The 20959-nt window shown below is 43.5% G+C and overlaps 1 protein-coding gene across 1 annotated transcript in view; it reads right to left on the bottom strand.

Annotated features, from left to right (window-relative positions):
• Positions 1-20959, bottom strand: part of LOC309569109 (uncharacterized protein) — a gene marked incomplete at its 3' end in the record, with an annotated part of 108554 nt that overhangs the window by 8187 nt on the left and 79408 nt on the right. The window contains exons 12-13 of the mRNA XM_082274873.1: positions 5448-5466; positions 5233-5337 (exon numbers count right to left, since the gene is read on the bottom strand). Of these exons, the coding sequence (XP_082130999.1) occupies positions 5233-5337; positions 5448-5466 (124 nt within the window). The remainder of the gene's footprint in view (positions 1-5232; positions 5338-5447; positions 5467-20959) is intronic.

Below are 20959 nucleotides of genomic sequence, written 5' to 3'. Positions count from 1 at the left end.
CAGTTAAAACATTTTGTGGAGTCCCTGCTACGACCCATTAGGACGGAGAAGGATTTGAACCTAGTGGAAAAACTTTGTAATCCACAAATAAAAGTAAAACATGGTATTTCATAGATATATAAAATGTTAACTGAATTAGCAGGTCTGAGAAGGCCTCCATTCATAGAGACATGGGGAAAAAGAGATAGGAACACGATTAAAAGAACAATTTCTACTAAACATCACATGCGACTTTGTCTGCAAATCTTTAGCCATTGTGATATTTATTTTGGTAATAACTAACCACTTCCAGCCCAAGGCCATCATATGACGTCATGGACTTTGAGTGGAGATATGTGAATGATGGGTGCAGCTGCAGGTATCATTCAGATATCATCTTTTTCTGCCGACGATTCCCTGCACCGTAAGAACAATCATAGCGGCTGTTCAGCCACTTGATCGTTCTTACTGGCAGTGGGAGGGGATGTCTCCCCACCTCCAGCTGCTTCTACCGGTTCACCTGTGTGATAGGCAACCTGAAGAAGGAATCTGCCAAGGAAGTTCACCATAGAGAATACCGAGGACCAGATGATCCCCGGCAGTCTCTTTGACTCTCGGAGGCCCCGGGCACAACTTTTTGAAGTCATGTCTGGCCTGGCTGTTGTAAATACTGCCATGGACTTGGCTGGAAAGGCTGAGATTGTTTTTTATTTTTTTTATTTCAATCTTTATAGCCTAGAGGAGAGATGTGGGGTCTTATAAACCCCAGATCTCTCCATAAAGAGGACCTGTCATGCCCTATTCCTATCACAATGGATGTTTACATTCCTTGTAATAAAAATAAAAGTGATAAAAAAAAAATTTAAGGGAAAGTTTAAAAATATTAAAATAAACAATAAAAATCTGCTCCCACGCAGAAGCGAAAGCATACGTACGTGGCATCCACATATGTAAACAGCATTCAAACCGCAACAATTCTAGCCTAGAATCCCTTCAGTAATTCTCTAAACTGGTAACCTATAAAAATTTTTAAAGCGTCGTCCGTTGGAGATTTTTAAGTATCGAAGTTTGGCGCTATTAAAGCGTGCCATGTTAGGTATTTATTTACCCAGCGTAACATCATCTTTCACATTATATAAAAAATTGGGCTAACATTATGCGTTTTTTTTTTTTTTTGTTTGTTTTTTTTTTTTTATCTCAGGCTTTATTGCCTAGAGGAGAGATGTGGGGTCTTATAAACCCCAGATCTCTCCATAAAGAGGACCTGTTATGGCCTATTCCTATTACAAGGGATGTTTACATTCCTTGTAATAAAAATAAAAGTGATAAAAAAAAAAATTTAAGGGAAAGTTTAAAAATATTAAAATAAACAATAAAAATCTGCTCCCGCGCAGAAGCGAAAGCATACGTACGTCGCATCCACATATGTAAACAGCATTCAAATCGCACAAGTGAGTTATCACCGCGAACGTTATAGCGAGAGCAACAATTCTAGCCTAGAATCCCTTCTGTAAACTCTAAACTGGTAACCTATAAAAAAATTTTAAAGTGTCGTCCGTTGGAGATTTTTAACTACCGAAGTTTGGCGCTGTTAAAGCATGCCATGTTAGGTATTTATTTACCCAGCGTAACATCATCTTTCACATTATATAAAAAAAATGGGCTAACTTTAGTGTTTTTTTTTATCTCAGGCTCTATAGCCTAGAGGAGAGATGTGAGGTCTTATAAACCCCAGATTTCTCCATAAAGATGTCCTCCCATGCCCTATTCCTATTATAAGGGATATTTACATTACTTGTAATAAAATTAAAAATGATAAAAAAAAAATAAAAAATTAAAGGGAAAGTGTAACATCATCTTTCACATTATATAAAAAAAATAGGCTAACTTTAGTGTTTTTTTTTGTTGTTTTTTTTAAATCTCAGGCTTTATAGCCTAGAGGAGAGATGTGGGGTCTTATAAACCCCAGATCTCTCCATAAAGAGGACCTGTTATGGCCTATTCTTATTACAAGGGATGTTTACATTCCTTGTAATAAAAATAAAAATGATAAAAAAAAATTAAGGGAAAGTTTAAAAATATTAAAATAAACAATAGAAATCTGCTCCCACGCAGAAGTGAAAGCATACGTACGTCGCATCTACATATGTATACAGCATTCAAACCACACATGTGAGGTATCACCACGAACGTTTGAGCGAGAGCAACAATTCTAGCCCAGGATCCCTTGTGTAACTCTAAATCTATAAAAATGTTTTAAAGCGTCACCTGTAGGAGATGTTTAAGTACCGAAGTTTGGCGATATTAAAGCGTGCCATGTTAGGTATTTATTTACCCAGCGTAACATCATCTTTCACATTATATAAAAAAATTGGGCTAACTTTAGTGTTTTTTTTTTTTTTAGTGTTAACTTTAGTGTTTTATTTTATTGCTTTTTCTTGTTTATTGTTTTTTATCTACACCATTATTATCGGGGGGGATAATAATGGTGTAGATAAAAAATCTACATCACCCTTTACTTGGTGGTATTTTCCACATTATCTAATTTTTTTCTTCTCATCCAGGTGGCAGATTAATTGCTGCATTTTCGCCTTCCCTTTTTGGCTTTTATCTCAGTCACTCACACTTTATTTCATCCTTGTCCTCCCTGGGGATAAGATGTACCAGGATGGCAGGATATCTTCACCCCACGACTGACTGTCTTTGCTTAGACTTAACTAGCAGCCACCATTTATAATTGAATTTATATATTTATATATTAAATACTTATATTTATATATTTATATCTTAAATATAGAATTTATATTTATATATTAAATACTCTATGCTTACCATGAATATTTTGCACCCATATATCCTCTTTAGACAATCGTTGGAACTGCTAGCTATATTAACACCAATTGCGGACGAGTGAGTCACTATTCTTTCTTCTGAAGCTATCTATTTTGTGTTTTTCGCTGGTCACGGATATCACCGCCACAGCTCCCAGCACAGATCTTCCCAGCAATCCTTGGTTCAAAGCATCACATGTTGTACTTAGTAAGTTCAATGGGAAGGGATCTTTTCATGGGGGTGTTTCCCTTTCCACCTTTTTCCTCTTCCCCTCCCTCCAGTTTTTGGTTAAGCAGAATACTTTTGATGTTTATACATATATATGCATTTTGTTACAGATGTGCATTCATGCATTATGCACCTGCTCCTGAGGAAGTGGAGCGTTCTCTACGAAACACGTCAAGACATTTTGATGCATTTTTGCCATATTTATGCTTTTTTACGTCTGCTTTATATGCAGTTTTCTGTAACTATATATTATCTGTCTACAAGCTCAAAAAGGAAGACTTTAACACAAATTAGTTTTTTCATTGTCGTGAATGGGCTGTGTTATGCTATTTGGTTACTGTTTGATCTGTATATACATATGAACTAATTATTAAATGTTTTTTACATTTGATTACCATATATACTCGAGTATACAATAAGCTGACTTTTTCAGCATGTTTTTTTAAGCTGAAAAAGCACCCCTTGGCTTATACTCGAGTCACGGTCTCACTTACCTTTTCCCCGGTCAGTGCGCATGCGCCGCCACCACTCGGGAAAGCCCGTACACGTTCGGCTATTCCCGGGCAGAGGGAGCATGCGCAGTGATGTCTTGGTGCCGGACGGCACCATTTTTAAATGTAAGGTGGAAAGGTAAGTGAGACTCCTCCGCAACCCCTGCATTTCCTCAGGAGATGTAGTGCTGCGGGCATGGTACAGGAGATTCTCCTGTACCATGCCCGCAGCTCTGCATCTTCTGTACCATGCCTGTACCATCTGTACCATCTGTGCCATATGTGTGCCATGCCTGTACCATCTGTGCCATATCTGTGCCATGCCTGTACCATCTGTGCCATATCTGTGCCATGCCTGTTCCATCTGTGCCATGCATGTACCATCTCCTGTGCCATAGCTGAACCATCTCCTGTGCCATGCCTGTACCACCTCCTGTGCCATGCCTGTACCCCCTCCTGTGCCATGGCTGAACCATCTCCTGTGCCATGGCTGAACCATCTCCTGTGCCATGGCTGTACCATCTCCTGTGCCATGGTTGAACCATCTCCTGTGCCATGCCTGTACCACCTCCTGTGCCATGCCTGTACCATCCCCTGTGCTATGTCTTTACCATCTCCTGTACCATGCCTGAACCATCACCTGTACCATGCCCACAGCCCTGCATCTCCTGTACCATGTCCGCAGCCCCTGCATCATGCCCGCAGCCCCTGTTTTGGGTCTCTTGGTGGTCCAGTTGGGTCCAGTAGCTGCTGCATTTCCCACCCTAGGTTTATACTCGAGTCAATAAGCTTTCCCACCTCTCTCTTTTTGTATTTTTTTTTTTTTTTTTTTAATTTATGAAACTTCATGAAATAGATTGTAAGCTCTTCTGAGCAGGGCCCTCTAAATCCTCTTGTATTTTATTGTATTGTATATGTACTGTCTCCCTCTAATATTGTAAAGTGCTGCGTAAATTGCGGCGCTATAGAAATCCTTAATAGTAATAATAATAATAATGAAACGCATTTGAAAAATTGCTGCTCAAATACAATGTGACATAAAAAGTTGCAACGACCGCCATTTTATTCCCTAGAGTCTCTGCTAAAAATCCATGAAATACGTTTGAAAAATTGCTGCGCAGATAGCGTGTGACATAAATAGTTGCAAGGATCGCCATTTTATTCCCTTGGGTCTCTGCTAAAAATTCATGAAACGCGTTTGAAAAATTGCTGTGCAAATACCATGTGACATAAAAAGTTGCAACGACTGCCATTTTATTCCCTAGGGTCTCTGCTAAAAAAAAAAAAAATATGTAATGTTTTGGGGTTCTAAGTCATTTTCTAGCAAAAAAGAAAATTAAGATTTTTACATGTAGGAGAGGAGTGCCAGAAGAAGCCCGATATGGAAGTGGTTGAAAATAAAAATTCAGTTTTAAGTTAAAAACGAATTTAGGAATAATGTCTGATTGTATACTTTGCAAGGCAAAAAAAAATGCACGTCAAAACAACACAAATACAATAAGCACAATAATTAATAAATAAAAATAATAATTAAAAAAAAAAATTAATAAAATAAAAAAAATAAAAATTAAATTGATTGAAAACATAAGTTACGAATGAATGAAATGTAAAGAATGATCTAATCCTTATGTGTTCTAGCTTTAGGGGCAGTTGGTAGCTACAATTGAGGGATATAAAAGATATAAAAAATGGCAATACTTACAGACTAAGAAGAGCAATACCAGAGTTGACATGGTTCCTTCAGCCAGTGAAACTGAATGTCTGCTTTCGCCGGGGGGGCCAATTTTTTTTTCTGATCTCTCATCCGCTCACCCAGACCACAAAACAACATGCAGGCAGGATGGACTCAAGCCATTGCGAAGAAATACAACCATTCATATCACGTATTGTGCCAGAAGGTGCTAACATGTTACTTACCACAATCATGCAGAAACATCTAGGGGCAGTTTTTACGAAAGCAGACGTTAGTCTACTAATATGTGTTTGGCTTACATAGAAGGAAAATGGGTCACCCACAGAAAAATAGCATTATCCCATCTAAATTTTTTTATAATGGTAAAGCAACCCAGGACCTCAGCACTGCAAGGTCATTGTGTTATGGTTAGGACCACCTGCAATAGCAGGTGGTGAAGTGATCAAGGGGTTGTCAGAAGGAAGTACAGCATGCAGGGGGGCAAAGGGATCCAACAGTTCCAGAAAATATCCAAATCTGAAGTAAAGCAACCCAGGACCTCAGCACTGCAGGGTCATTGTGTTATGGTTGGGGCCACCTACAATGGGTTTATCAGCATACAGACTGCTATTGCACGAGTAGGTGAAGTGATAAAGGTTCCGGCAGAAGGAAGCAAAGCATGCGGGGACCAGGAAATCCAACACTTTCAGAAAATATCCAATTCTGATGTAAAGAAATCCAGAGCCTCATCACTGCATTGTGTTAGGGTTAGGGCCATTTGCAATGGGTTTACCAGCATACAGACTGCTATTGCATGAGGAGGTGAAGTGATGAAGGGTTCAGCAGAAGGAAGCAAAGCATGCGGGGGAGCCAAGGAATCCAACACTTCCAGAAAATATCCAATTCTGAAGTAAAGCAATCCAGAACCTCATCACTGCAGGGTCTTTGTGTTATGGTTAGGGCCATTTGCAATGGGTTTATCAGCATACAGACTGCTATTGCACGAGGAGGTGAAGTGATGAAGGGTTCGGCAGAAGGAAGCTAAGCATGCGAGGGGACCAAGGAATCCAACACTTCCAGAAAATACCCAATTCTGAAATAAAGCAACCCACGACCTCAGTACTGCAGGGTCATTGTGTTATGGTTGGGGCCACCTGTAGTGGGTTTATCAGCACAGAGACTGCTATTGCACAAGGAGATGAAGTGATGAAGGGGTCAGCAGAAGGAAGCACAGCATGCAGGGGGACCAAGGAATCCAACACTTCCAGAAAATATCCAATTCTGAAGTAAAGCAACCCAGGACCTCAGCACTGCAGGGTCATTGTGTTATGGTTGGGGCCACCTACAATGGGTTTATCAGCATACAGACTGCTATTGCACGAGTAGGTGAAGTGATGAAGGTTCCGGCAGAAGGAAGCAAAGCATGCGGGGACCAGGAAATACAACACTTTCAGAAAATATCCAATTCTGATGTAAAGCAATCCAGAGCCTCATCACTGCATTGTGTTAGGGTTAGGGCCATTTGCAATGGGTTTACCAGCATACAGACTGCTATTGCATGAGGAGGTGAAGTGATGAAGGGTTCAGCAGAAGGAAGCAAAGCATGCGGGGGAGCCAAGGAATCCAACACTTCCAGAAAATATCCAATTCTGAAGTAAAGCAATCCAGAACCTCATCACTGCAGGGTCTTTGTGTTATGGTTAGGGCCATTTGCAATGGGTTTATCAGCATGCAGACTGCTATTGCACGAGGAGGTGAAGTGATGAAGGGTTCGGCAGAAGGAAGCTAAGCATGCGAGGGGACCAAGGAATCCAACACTTCCAGAAAATACCCAATTCTGAAATAAAGCAACCCACGACCTCAGTACTGCAGGGTCATTGTGTTATGGTTGGGGCCACCTGTAGTGGGTTTATCAGCACAGAGACTGCTATTGCACAAGGAGATGAAGTGATGAAGGGGTCAGCAGAAGGAAGCACAGCATGCAGGGGGACCAAGGAATCCAACACTTCCAGAAAATATCCAATTCTGAAGTAAAGCAACCCAGGACCTCAGCACTGCAGGGTCATTGTGTTATGGTTGGGGCCACCTACAATGGGTTTATCAGCATACAGACTGCTATTGCACGAGTAGGTGAAGTGATGAAGGTTCCGGCAGAAGGAAGCAAAGCATGCGGGGACCAGGAAATACAACACTTTCAGAAAATATCCAATTCTGATGTAAAGCAATCCAGAGCCTCATCACTGCATTGTGTTAGGGTTAGGGCCATTTGCAATGGGTTTACCAGCATACAGACTGCTATTGCATGAGGAGGTGAAGTGATGAAGGGTTCAGCAGAAGGAAGCAAAGCATGCGGGGGAGCCAAGGAATCCAACACTTCCAGAAAATATCCAATTCTGAAGTAAAGCAATCCAGAACCTCATCACTGCAGGGTCTTTGTGTTATGGTTAGGGCCATTTGCAATGGGTTTATCAGCATGCAGACTGCTATTGCACGAGGAGGTGAAGTGATGAAGGGTTCGGCAGAAGGAAGCTAAGCATGCGAGGGGACCAAGGAATCCAACACTTCCAGAAAATACCCAATTCTGAAATAAAGCAACCCACGACCTCAGTACTGCAGGGTCATTGTGTTATGGTTGGGGCCACCTGCAATGGGTTTATCAGCATAGAGACTGCTATTGCGTGAGGAGGTGAAGTGATGAAGGGGACGGCAGAAGGAAGCACAGCATGCGGGAGGACCCGGGAATCCAACACTTCCTGAAAATACCCAATTCTGAAGTAAAGCAACACAGGACCTCAGCACTGCAGGGTCATTGGGTTATGGTTGGGGCCACCTGCAATGGGTTTATCAGCATAGAGACTGCTATTGCGTGAGGAGGTGAAGTGATGAAGGGGCCGGCAGAAGGAAGCAAAGCATGCAGGGGGACCAAGGAATCCAACTCTTTCAGAAAATATCCAATTCTAAAGTAAAGCAATCCAGAACCTCATCACTGCAGGGTCATTGTGTTATGGTTAGGGCCATTTGCAATGGGTTTATCAGCATAGAGACTGCTATTGCACGAGGAGGTGAAGTAATAAAGGGGCCGGCGGAAGGAAGAACAGCATGCGGGGGGGACCAAGAAATCCCACACTGCCAGAAAATATCCAATTCGGCAGGATCTACAGGATCCTGTTTGACGCCATTGATCAATTATGGTCGTAACCATACTTGATCAATGTATCACCCAGGATTACAACCCGACTTGTTTCCAATAGAAGCCAGCTGGGATCTCTCATTTTAATGAGTTAGGGCTACAATCACTAAATGACATTCTTCCATCTACATTGTCCAGAGATTTGGATGGGCGAACTGCCCAAATATGGCTAGTTTCTTGGCCCATTCGCCAAACTGCAAACAGGCTGGGCTACAGTTGAACGCATGTTCAATCTAAACACCAAGCTCATTCCTATCCATGTTTCATGATGTCCAGTAGTGATGTAGAGGTCTGTAGGAGGAACCACTAAGAGCAATAGGAGACCAAGAGTGTCATTTTCTAAAGAGACTTTAGCCAGGGGTTTCCGGTTTGGTGGCATGGGCAGTAGGAAAGGTAAGTATATATTTTCTTTAGAAATAACCTTTATTTGTAGATTCATTTTGGCAACAAGTGACATTTAAAAAAAAAAAAAGATCCTAAAACGTATATAAACCAAAAGGCTAAAATGTAATATAGTACTGCTTTCTAGTCTGTAGATGCGGTGGCTACATTCGTTTTTCCTTTATTTTCACCTGGTTATCCTGTGAATAACACTTCCTGTCCCATCTACCGACATTCCCTCATTGCATCTATGGGGGCAGCCATGGTTGTCACACCGATTGGACTTCAAACATACACTATATTTTCAAAAGTATTGGGACGCCTGCCTTTACACACACATGAACGTTAATTGCATCCCAGTCTTAGTCCGTAGGGTTCAATATTGAGTTGGCCCACCCTTTGCAGCTATAACAGCTTCAACTCTTCTGGGAAGGCTGTCCACAAGGTTTAGGAGTGTGTCTATGGGAATGTTTGACCATTCTTCTAGAAGCGCATTTGTGAGGTTGTGCACTGGTCCAAATCATTTGGTGGAGGGGAGATTATGGCGTGGGGTTGGGCTTGGCTCTTTAGTTTCAGTAAAAGGAACTCTTAGGGAGCGTCAGCATACCAAGACATTTTGGACAATTTAATGCTCCCAACTTTGTGGGAACAATTTAGGGATGACCCCTTCCTGTTCCAATATGACTGCGCACCAGTGCACAAAGCAAGGTCCATAAAGACATAGAAAAATGATCCCAGATGGTGAGTGACCATTGATTGCCGTCATCCCATGAAACATTCAAAAAGTAACACTGGTGTGTTGTTCTCCTCTTGGGGGGGGGGGGGGGGTTAAGGCAATCAAAGATAAGAAAAGAGAAACAGCAAAATATGTAAAAATATATACATATTTATTAATCCAAAATTGATTTAAAATGACACTGAACCAGACATGGACGGTTTACATAACCTCATCCCAATCCCATGGCCAAAAACGGAAGAGACCAGAGTTGGTCACGGGCATTGGGCATCTTGGGACCAAGGAAATACACAACACAATAGCAAAAAAAGGGAAAAGGGGAAGAGGGGGTACACAGCTCCCACCCTCGGGTAGGACCCCCAAGAGAGGGAAAGTAGATAATCCAACTCGTTTCGAAATAATTGATGAACTTTTGAGTTCAAATCTTCATCAGGGATGTCTACATGTTGTGATCCCCTTTCAAATCTCCTGTTTCAGCTTAGTTCATCCATCTCTTCTGAATTCAAGTATTTTGGTGCACTGGTAACAGAGAGAAGGGGAGGGGAGGCCAAAGACCAATCCAACCCCAATATGGTGGAAAAACTTGATACTCCCAGTGGGGTCAGGGTGTACAGATATAAAGAAACCCCTAAGATGCGGTGCAAAAAACTCATAGGGTTGTATCCTGGGTTTCAAGTATGGCAAAGTCCATGTAAAGTTGCAAGCAGCGCGACCCCGATCTGTGGAATCCAAGTATGAACTACAATCAGCTGATCCGCCTCCTTACCTCGGGGGAGAGCGGAGAGCAATGGCTATGGCTATAATGGCGCCATTTTCCCCTCTTCCCCTTTTCCCTTTTTTTTGCTATTGTGTTGTGTATTTCCTTGGTCCCAAGATGCCCATGACCAACTCTGGTCTCTTTCGTTTTTGGCCATGGGATTGGGATGAGGTTATGTAAACCGTCCATGTCTGGTTCAGTGTCATTTTAAATCAATTTTGGATTAATAAATATTTATATATTTTTACATATTTTGCTGTTTCTTTCTCTTTTCTTATCTTTGATTGCCTTAAATATCCCCCCCCCCCCCCCCCCCAAGAGGAGAACAACACACCAGTGTTACTTTTTGAAGGTCCATAAAGACATGGATGAGCTAGTTTGGGGTGAAGGAATTTAACTGATCTGCACAAAGTCCTAACCTCAACCTGATAGAACACCTTTGGGATGAATTAGAGCAGAGACTGCGAGCCAGGCCTTCTCGTCCAACACCAGTGCCTGACCTCACAAATGCGCTTCTGGAAGAATGGTCAAACATTCCCATATACACACTCCTAAACCTTGTGGACAGCCTTCCCAGAAGAGTTGAATCTGTTATAGCTGCAAAGGGTGGGCTAACTCAATATTGAACCCTACGGACTAAGACTGGGATGCCATTAAAGTTCATGTGTGGGCGTCCCAATACTTTTGGTAATATAGTGTATCTGCCTTTGTTCCCCTAATAATAATGATATGGTTCTTTTGAGTTTCTTTGAAGTTAACAGGAAGAGACAGGGACTCTGCATTTCTCAAGTATTTTCTGTACTTGCTAAAAATGGTCTTAGCCTAAGAAATGACAGGTAATGCATCCACCATTATCTACGTACTGGTAAGCTGTAATATATTACATTTTTGTTTTGGGTTTTAGATTAAACTGCGAACACGTTTCATAGCTCTTAGCCCATTTGGTGAGAAATGGTGCATACATACTACAGATCAGGGTTTCTTAACCTGGGTTCTATGGGACACTAGGGTTTCCTTCAGAGGTTGGTAGGGGTTCCTTGAGCAATGAGCAATTTCTGCCTCTCAGATAAGTTCCCAATGACATCATTGATCTCTTTGGCACTGCTCAACAAAATCAAAGGAGCACTTTTTAATCAGAGTAAAGCATCAAGTTAATTAAACTCCTGGGATATTGATCTGGTCAGTTAGGTAGCAGAGGGGGTTGTTAATCAGTTTCAGCTGTTCTGGTGTTAATGCAATTAACAACAGGTGCACTAGATGGGCAACAATGAGACAACCCCCAAAACAGGAATAGTTTTACAGGTGGAGGCCACTGACATTTATTTTCCCTACTCATCTTTTCTGACTGTTTTTCACTAGTTTTGCATTTGGCTAGGGTCAGTGTCACTACTGGTAGCATGGACCCTATAGAGGTAGCACAGGCAGACCAACTCCTCCAGGATGGCACATCAATACGTACCATTGCCAGAAGGTTTACTGTGTCTCCTAGCACAGCCTCAAGAGCATGGAGGAGATTCCAGGAGATCGGCAGTTACTCTAGGAGGGCTGGACAGGGCCATAGAACGTCCTTCACTCATCAGCAGGACCGGTATTTGCTCCTTTGTGCAAGGAGGAACAGGATGAGCACTGCCAGAGCACTACAAAATGACCTCCATCAGGCCACTGGTGTTAATGTCTCTGACCAAACAATCAGAAACAGACTTCATGAGGGTGGCCTGAGGGCCCGACATCCTCTAGTGGACCTTGTGCTCACTGCCCGGCACTGTGGAGCTTGATTTCCATTTGCCATTGAGCACCAGAATTGACAGGTCCACCACTGGCACCCTGTGTTTTTCACAGATGAGAGCAGGTTTACCCTGAGCACATGTGACAGACGTGAAAGGGTCTGGAGAAGCCGTGGAGAACATTATGCTGCCTGTAACATCTTTCAGCATGACCGGTTTGGTGGTGGGTCAGTGATGGTCTGGGGAGGCAAATCCATGGAGGGACGCACAGACCTCTACAGGCTAGACAATGGCACCCTGACTGCCATTAGATATCGGGATGAAATCCTTGGACCCATTGTCAGACCCTACACTGGTGCAGTGGGTCCTGGGTTCTTCCTGGTGCACGACAATGCCCGGCCTCATGTGATGAGAGTATGCAGCCAGTTCCTGGAGGATGAAGGAATTGGTACCATTGAATGCCCCCCACGCTCGCCTAACCTAAATCCAATAGAACACCTCTGGGACATTATGTTTCGGTCCATCCAATGCTGCCAGGTTGCAGCTCAGTCTGTTCAGGAGCTGAGTGATGCCCTGGTCCAGAACTGGGAGGAAATATCCCAGGACACCATCCATCGTCTCATTAGGAGCATGCCCTTATGTTGTAAGGCATTTATACAAGCATGTGGGGGCCATACAAACTAGTGAGGACAATTCTGAGTTGCTGCAATGAAATTTCAGCAAAATGGACTAGCCTGCTGCATAATTTTTTCACTTTGATTTTCGGGGGGTCTCAAAGAATTCGTAGGGTGATCATTTTCATTTCCATCAAACGATGTGGCATTCTTTCATTCCTAACACATTACCAAGTTCATACCAGTATAGATCCTAACACATTACCCAGTTCATACCAGTATAGATCCTAACACAGTATCCAGTCCATATCAGTATAGATCCTAACACATTAGCCAGTCCATACCAGTATAGATCCTAACACATTACCCAGTCTATACCAGTATAGATCCTAACACATTACCCAGTCCATACCAGTATAGATCCTAACATATTACCCAGTCCATACCAGTATAGATCCTAACACATTACCCAGTCTATACCAGTATCGATCCTAAAACATTACCCAGTCCATACCAGTATAGATCCTAACACGTTACCCAGTCCATACCAGTATAGATCCTAACACATTACCCAGTCCATACCAGTATAGATCCTAACACATTACCCAGTCCATACCAGTATAGATCCTAACATATTACCCAGTCCATACCAGTATAGATCCTAACACATTACCCAGACCATACCAGTATAGATCCTAACACATTACCCAGTCCAAACCAGTATAGATCCTAACACATTACCCAGTCCATACCAGTATAGATCCTAACACATTACCCAGTCCATACCAGTATAGATCCTAACACATTACCCAGTCCATACCAGTATAGATCCTAACACATTACCCAGTCCATACCAGTATAGATCCTAACATATTACCCAGTCCATACCAGTATAGATCCTAACACATTACCCAGTCCAAACCAGTATAGATCCTAACACATTACCCAGTTCATACCAGTATAGATCCTAACACAGTATCCAGTCCATATCAGTATAGATCCTAACACATTAGCCAGTCCATACCAGTATAGATCCTAACATATTACCCAGTCTATACCAGTATAGATCCTAACACATTACCCAGTCCATACCAGTATAGATCCTAACATATTACCCAGTCCATACCAGTATAGATCCTAACACATTACCCAGTCTATACCAGTATCGATCCTAAAACATTACCCAGTCCATACCAGTATAGATCCTAACACATTACCCAGTCCATACCAGTATAGATCCTAACATATTACCCAGTCCATACCAGTATAGATCCTAACACATTACCCAGACCATAACAGTATAGATCCTAACACATTACCCAGTCCAAACCAGTATAGATCCTAACACATTACCCAGTCCACATCAGTATTATCAGGATATGTATTGCTGTAGTGGTCATACCTTCTTGTATCTCCGTCCCGTCGCCCCCATTCAGCCCTGCTCCAGTACCTGTTTACAGTCAAATGTGGTGGGCTGGAGAGGGGCGGGGGGAGGAAGGTTATACTGCCTGCTGACTGGCTATAGATGGAATGGGGGAGGAGAAGCTCCATATATTAGCACCACCCATTCCCAACATCAGAGCTTCGATTTGACAGCTCTGCTCCACTCTCACTGTAGCGGTACGCCCCCAGTTTGCCCACCAATCCCTGCCTGTGCTGGATGGATGGTCACACTGCTGAATGTCCTTGCTAGGCTGTCAGCAACAGGTATTCCTCTGAATCCAGGAACAGACTTGGTCCAGGCACAGTGTCCTCAGTCCTGGAACTGTCTCTGGAAACCGGGGATGTCTGGTCACCCTACTGTATGTGTACAGGTGTGGGAGGACGTGTGCTTGTGTGTGGGGGGGGGGGGGGTGAGCTGAGTGTGTGCAGGTGTGGGATCCAGAGATCACTTTATATTTTCTCAATGGGTACAAAGCATTCTTTGATTGGATGAGGTGGAGATTGTGACATCACCCCCCCCCTTCCTCTCCCCATATCCTCTCCCCTTAATGAACTTTACATAAGTGACTAACAATTTTAATCTGAACTCCAACTAACACTTATTAATAGGCAGTTATAGCTACAGTTTTATTTCCCCTTTTGGGATAAATGTTTTACATATTTGAATAAAAGATGATCATTATAATTATAATTGGTTTGTCTGTAAGGGTTCATTTAACCACTTACCGCATATCGACGTAGGCCTACGTCGGTAAACTTTGCGGGTTTATACCGGGATGATGCCTCTAGCTAGAGACATCATCCCGATACCGTGGTTTGAAGCCGACGGTCGGCTTTCCGTCGGTAATGACCGATGCGGCTCGGGAGCCGCTCGATCGTTACCCGGGGGGCGGGAGGGGACGTCCCCCCCCCTCCCGCCGCCTTCCCTGGCTTTGCTCGGGGCTCCCGTCCCACCGGGAGCCCCGAGCACCCAGCCGGCACGTCCGCCGGCTGGATGGAGTCCCGATGAATGCCGGAAACGGCATTGATCGGGTCTCCGATGACGTAACCCGGAGGCGGCGTCCATGACGTCACTTCCGGGTTACTGTGCTGCAAAAGGCGGCAGTTTTAAAAAACGGCTGTATGCAAAAATGCCGTTTTCGGCGTTTTGCATACAGGGAAGTGTAGTGGAGGGGTCGAGGGTCTTTTAGACCCTCGATCCCTCCATAAAGTGTACCTGCCACACATATTGCTGTCACAAGGGATGTTTACATTGCTTGTGACAGCAATAAAAGTGATCAGATTTTTTTTTTTTTTAAAAACCTGTAATAAAGTTGAAAAAAAAATAAAAAATAAATAGGAAAAAAAAAAAAAAAAAATTTAGCCGCCCCCGTCACCGTTAGCTCGCGCACAAAAAAAAACGTATACGCAAGTCGAGCCGCGAATGAAATCGCTGTTCAAACCCCACATGTGAGGTATCGCCGCGATCGCCAGAGCTTAGAACCCCCAAACATTATATATATATATATTTTTTAGCAAAGACTCTGAAGAATAAAATGGCGGTCATTGCAATATTTTTTGTCACGCGGTATTTGCGCAGCGGTCTTTAAAACGCCATTTTTTGGGAAAAATTTTGAAAAATCACATTTCACTGCATTTAAAAATGACTAAACAGTAAAGTTAGCCCATTTTTTTTGTATATTGTGAAAGATGATGTCACGCCGAGTAAATAGATACCCAACATGTTAAGGTTTAAAATTGCGCCCCCCCCCCCCCCCCGTGGGATGACGACAAACTACGGTCAATAGAGATCTCAATCGGCGACGCTTTAAATTTTTTTAACGGTTACCAGTTTAGAGTTAGAGTGTAGCTCTTTTTTTTAAATTATTGCTCACGCTCTGGTGATCGCGGCGATACCTCACATGTGTGGTTTGAACAGCGATTTCATTCGCGGCTCGACTTCCGTATACGTTTTTTTTGTGCGCGAGCTAACGGTGATGGGGGCGGCTAAAATTTTTTTTTTCCTATTTATTTTATTTTTTTTTAACTTTATTACAGGTTTTTAAAAAAAATAAATAAAAATCTGATCACTTTTATTGCTGTCACAAGCAATGTAAACATCCCTTGTGACACCAATATGCAGTCACAGGTACTCTTTATGGAGGGATCGAGGGTCTAAAAGACCCCAAACCCCTCCAGTACACTTTCATGTATGCAAAACACCGAAAACGGCGTTTTTGCATACAGCCGTTTTTTAAAACTGCCGCCTTTTGCAGCAGAGTAACCCGGAAGTGACGTCATGGACACCGCCTCTGGGTTAAGTCATCGGAGACCCGATCGAAGCCGTATCCGGCTTTGATCGGGGCTCCATCCAGGCGGCGGATGGGGTGTACTCACTTCTGTGACATACTATATATATATATATATATATATATATATATATATATATATAAATATATATATATACAGTATATACTTACCTAATCTAAGGGCTCTCTGGTCCCGTTACGTGATTGGCTTCCATCGCTGGCTTCAGTGTAAAGGAGGAACATCTGACCACGGATGCCCCATAGAAAGCCTATGGGTGACGTCAACAGCCAGGCATTGCAGCTGTTTCCACTACTCTGCTCTGAAGCCGACCGCAGGGGAGATCACATGACCAGACCAAAGCACCCTTAGATTAGGTAAGTATAGACATCTTTCCCTTAGAGCAGGGGTAGGCAACCTTGGCTCTCCAGCTGTTGTAGAACTGCAAGTCCCGTAAGGCACTGCAAGACTCTGACAGCCACAGGCATGCTTCCCCAAGGCAGAGGCATGATGGGATTTGTAGTTTCAGCACAGCTGGAGAGCCAAGGTTGCCTACCCCTGCCGTTAGAGGGGGGTTAGTATAGGGATTAGAATGGAGGTGGGAGCAGGTTTAAGCTTAGATAGTATTAGTCTGGACTTCTACATTAAAGTATACGTAAAGGAAAAAGTATTTTTAGTGTTGTAGGGATTGGAGAGGGATTAGAACACCTGTCAGTTTTTATTGCTGTTTGTGCCCCCCCCCCCCCCATTATGGAGATTCACCCTCTCTATTTGTCCTGTTTACTAAAAGTGAAAGAAATTCCTAAATGTTGGGTTGTCACCAGAACAGTAATAGAGGGGAACTCTCACCAATGGGGACACTAGTTCTGCTGACCTGGATGGGCCCAATGGATTTCCTCTCACTTCCTGTATTGGCTATGGGGAAGGAAGTGAAGGGAGAGCCCCCCAATGGTAAAAAAACATGATAGGAGTTACTCTATCCAAAACGAAAAAAAAAAGCCTAAGGGCCGGATCACATATATGCGATGACAGACATTGCATATTATTCGTGGTGTACTGCTCTGCAAATCACATGAGATGTCTGTGCAATGCAAATTCAGCCATACAGATTTTATGGTTGAATTTGAATCGCATTCGGACACAACTCGCACAGGACCCTTTATTGGGTCCGCACCAGAATCGGATCGCATGGGACTAAAGTTCTTCTTTCAAACTCCCATGACCTTACTGGTATTAGCATGTTGGATCTGGCGATGTGGTGTAGTAAATATTTATTAAGGACTCTATTTTTTTGGTATGTTGCTATTAGCACTGCTAATGAATCTAAACCTAATCAATTATTTTTATGTCTCCTCCTTCATCAGACCCTACAACGGTGATGGAAGCCGACGTCCAAATGATCCATTTCCCATCGGACTGGACAGAAAACATCACAACTTTAACATCAAGCAGAAAGTAAGTAGATATTTTTGAATCTTCTGGGTGTCATCAACAGGGGCGTAACTATAGGGGTTGCAATTGCAACCGGGCCCCATGCTCCAGGGGGCATTTGTGGCTCCCCTGTACACCTGGATAGGAGGGGCGGCGGGGGCAGCATGTAGAGAAATCACTGTCCTCCTTTTTCCTCCTGTAGCTGCAGGAGGAAAATGGAGGAGATTGGTTCCTCTGTATGCTGCCCCCTCCTCTCCTCCTATCCAGTTCACTTGTGTTCTGCTGTTTCTGAGCCCCTGTGTGCTCCCCTGGTCCTCCCCCCCCACTGTGCTCCCCCCGCCCCCCTACTGTGCTCCCTCCCCTCTCCTGCTGACTGCTGCAGGGGATGTGTCACAATAGAGAACCAGGAAGGGGTCAGTAAATATGTAATTTACCAGCTCCTTCCTTTTCTGAATGGACAGAGTCATAGTCAGTGACATTGTAAAAAAATAAAATAAAATGATAAAAAAATAATGCAAATAAAATACCAAAAACTAAAAACTACTGACACCAGTGGGTGAACTTCCAGGATCGCAAAGGTCACACTTGCAACCAGACCCTGACATTCCACCACCGTTTGGAGGCCCCAAGATGGCAGGAAGGGAGCCCACTGCAGGACCATAATGAGAGTAGAGGGCCCCAGGATCAGTGGGAAGAGCCCCAGGCTTGAAGGGAAGGGCCCCGACCAGGGATCCAGGGGGCACTTCATGGTTTCTTGCTCCAGGGCCCTGAAGGTTCTAGTTACGCCTCTGCCCAAAAAACATGGTTTTTAATGTCTACAAGGGCTAAAAAGATAAACTCCACCCAAAACTATTATTTTATATATAATGGATGTAATCTGCCTTGCTGTGGCAAATGCAGTAAGAATAATAGAAGGGGTGAAGTACCTACCTAGCCTAAAGAATCCACAGACGTGGGCTTCCATGGAGGCCAGTAACATGACCTAGTATCAACATCTGGTCACATAATATTAAGGCCACTTTCACACGAGCTTTCCGACCATGTCCGCCTGTCAGTTTCAGTCGGACCTGATTGGATGCGCATGCACCTCTATGGAGAAGGGGATGTCAGCGGTGACATGTCCGCTGATACCCGCTGCTACCCGATCCAATCCTGTCCGTGAATTCCAGACGGAAGGAAGCCCTATTTTCGATCTGTCTTGAGGATCAGATCGGATTGGATCGGATGAGAACAGACAGGCGGTCCATTTTCATCTGATCTCCCATAGAGGAGAGCGGGGCTCTGGCAGGTCTGTCTCTGCAAAGTAAGCGGAGATAGACCTATCATCCACCTGCTCAGCCGGGATCGCGGATCGATCCTCGCTGAGTAAAACGGAGTCCGCCCGGTGGAAAGCCCGTGTGAAAGGACCCTAACAGAATGGCAATGTGAAGTTATTTTACTTTTATCCTAGCCATCTCACACTAAACATGCAGTAGACATTAGATCTGTTAAGGATTACATATATAGAGACTAGGCTATTGTTTTGTTTATGACTTCACCGTATAACATATTTTTTGTCTTGTCTTTTAGGCCAATTTCGCGGACACGAAACACCTAAGTGATGTTATTAATGCAAAAAAACTGGAAAAGACAGCTGGTCATCCTTCTGGGGCTTCACAACCTAGTGTTCCCCAAAGAAAATGCATCGTTTGGGTGGTAGGCCACTCCTACGTATACTGGGCTGAACGACGATCAAGACTGCATGCTCTCGGATTGGATGACAGTCAGGTGGAGATACGTTGGATCGGAATCCGAGGAGCAACCTGGGAAAGACTGCGCCCTGTCATACAGGATAAAATGCATCGGTGGGGACCCCCGGATATTTTAGTTTTTCACGCTGGAGGAAATGACCTTCACAACGTGCCTACGGGAACCTTAATCCATCAGATCAAGAGTGATTTCTCAAGGTTTTCTGAACTGTACCCATCCCTTGTCCTTGTATGGTCGGAGATTGTCCCAAGGGTGTCCTGGAGGGGGCCCAAATCCCACGAGGCCACTTCACATGCCAGAATCGTAGTGAACAGGACAATCTCCTATTTTGTTCATGAGACTGGTGGAGTGGTGGTGCGCAACCATTTATTGGAAAAGGACACATCATACATCGGTTGAGATGGGGTTCACCTTACGAATGTTGGTTTGGACGTCTTCAACAACGGTCTCAGAGTTGGCATCAAGAAGGCACTTTGTTTGTGGAGCAGCAAACAAATATAAGGGACCATTTTAAATGGACTGGTTAGTTTCACCTAGACCACCAAGATTACGTGCCCTGTTCTACAGAGACTATATACAGTATAGCAACAACAAGCTTATGTGCCCTGTTCTACAGAGAATATATATAGCAACAACAAGCTTATGTGCCATGTTCTACAGAGACTGTATTTAGCAACAACAAGCTTATGTGCCCTGTTCTACAGAGAATATATATAGCAACAACAAGCGTATGTGCCCTGTTCTACAGAGACTGTATTTAGCAACAACAAGCGTATGTGCCCTGTTCTACAGAGACTGTATTTAGCAACAACAAGCGTATGTGCCCTGTTCTACAGAGACTGTATTTAGCAACAACAAGCGTATGTGCCCTGTTCTACAGAGACTGTATTTAGCAACAACAAGCGTATGTGCCCTGTTCTACAGAGACTGTATTTAGCAACAACAAGCGTATGTGCCCTGTTCTACAGAGACTATATTTAGCAACAACAAGCGTATGTGCCCTGTTCTACAGAGACTATATTTAGCAACAACAAGCGTATGTGCCCTGTTCTACAGAGACTATATATAGCAGCAACAAGCGTATGTGCCCTGTTCTACAGAGACTGTATTTAGCAACAACAAGCGTATGTGCCCTGTTCTACAGAGACTATATTTAGCAACAACAAGCGTATGTGCCCTGTTCTACAGAGACCGTATTTAGCAACAACAAGCATATGTGCCCTGTTCTACAGAGAATATATTTAGCAACAACAAGCGTATGTGCCCTGTTCTACAGAGACTGTATTTAGCAACAACAAGCGTATGTGCCCTGTTCTACAGAGACTGTATATAGCAACAACAAGCATATGTGCCCTGTTCTACAGAGACTGTATTTAGCAACAACAAGCGTATGTGCCCTGTTCTACAGAGACTGTATTTAGCAACAACAAGCGTATGTGCCCTGTT

Source organism: Pelophylax lessonae, assembly GCF_965119305.1.
Source record: "Pelophylax lessonae genome assembly, chromosome: 13".
Taxonomy (NCBI): domain Eukaryota; kingdom Metazoa; phylum Chordata; class Amphibia; order Anura; family Ranidae; genus Pelophylax; species Pelophylax lessonae.
The sequence above is the reverse complement of the archived record's forward strand: the minus strand, read 5'-3'. Positions and strand labels throughout refer to the sequence as shown.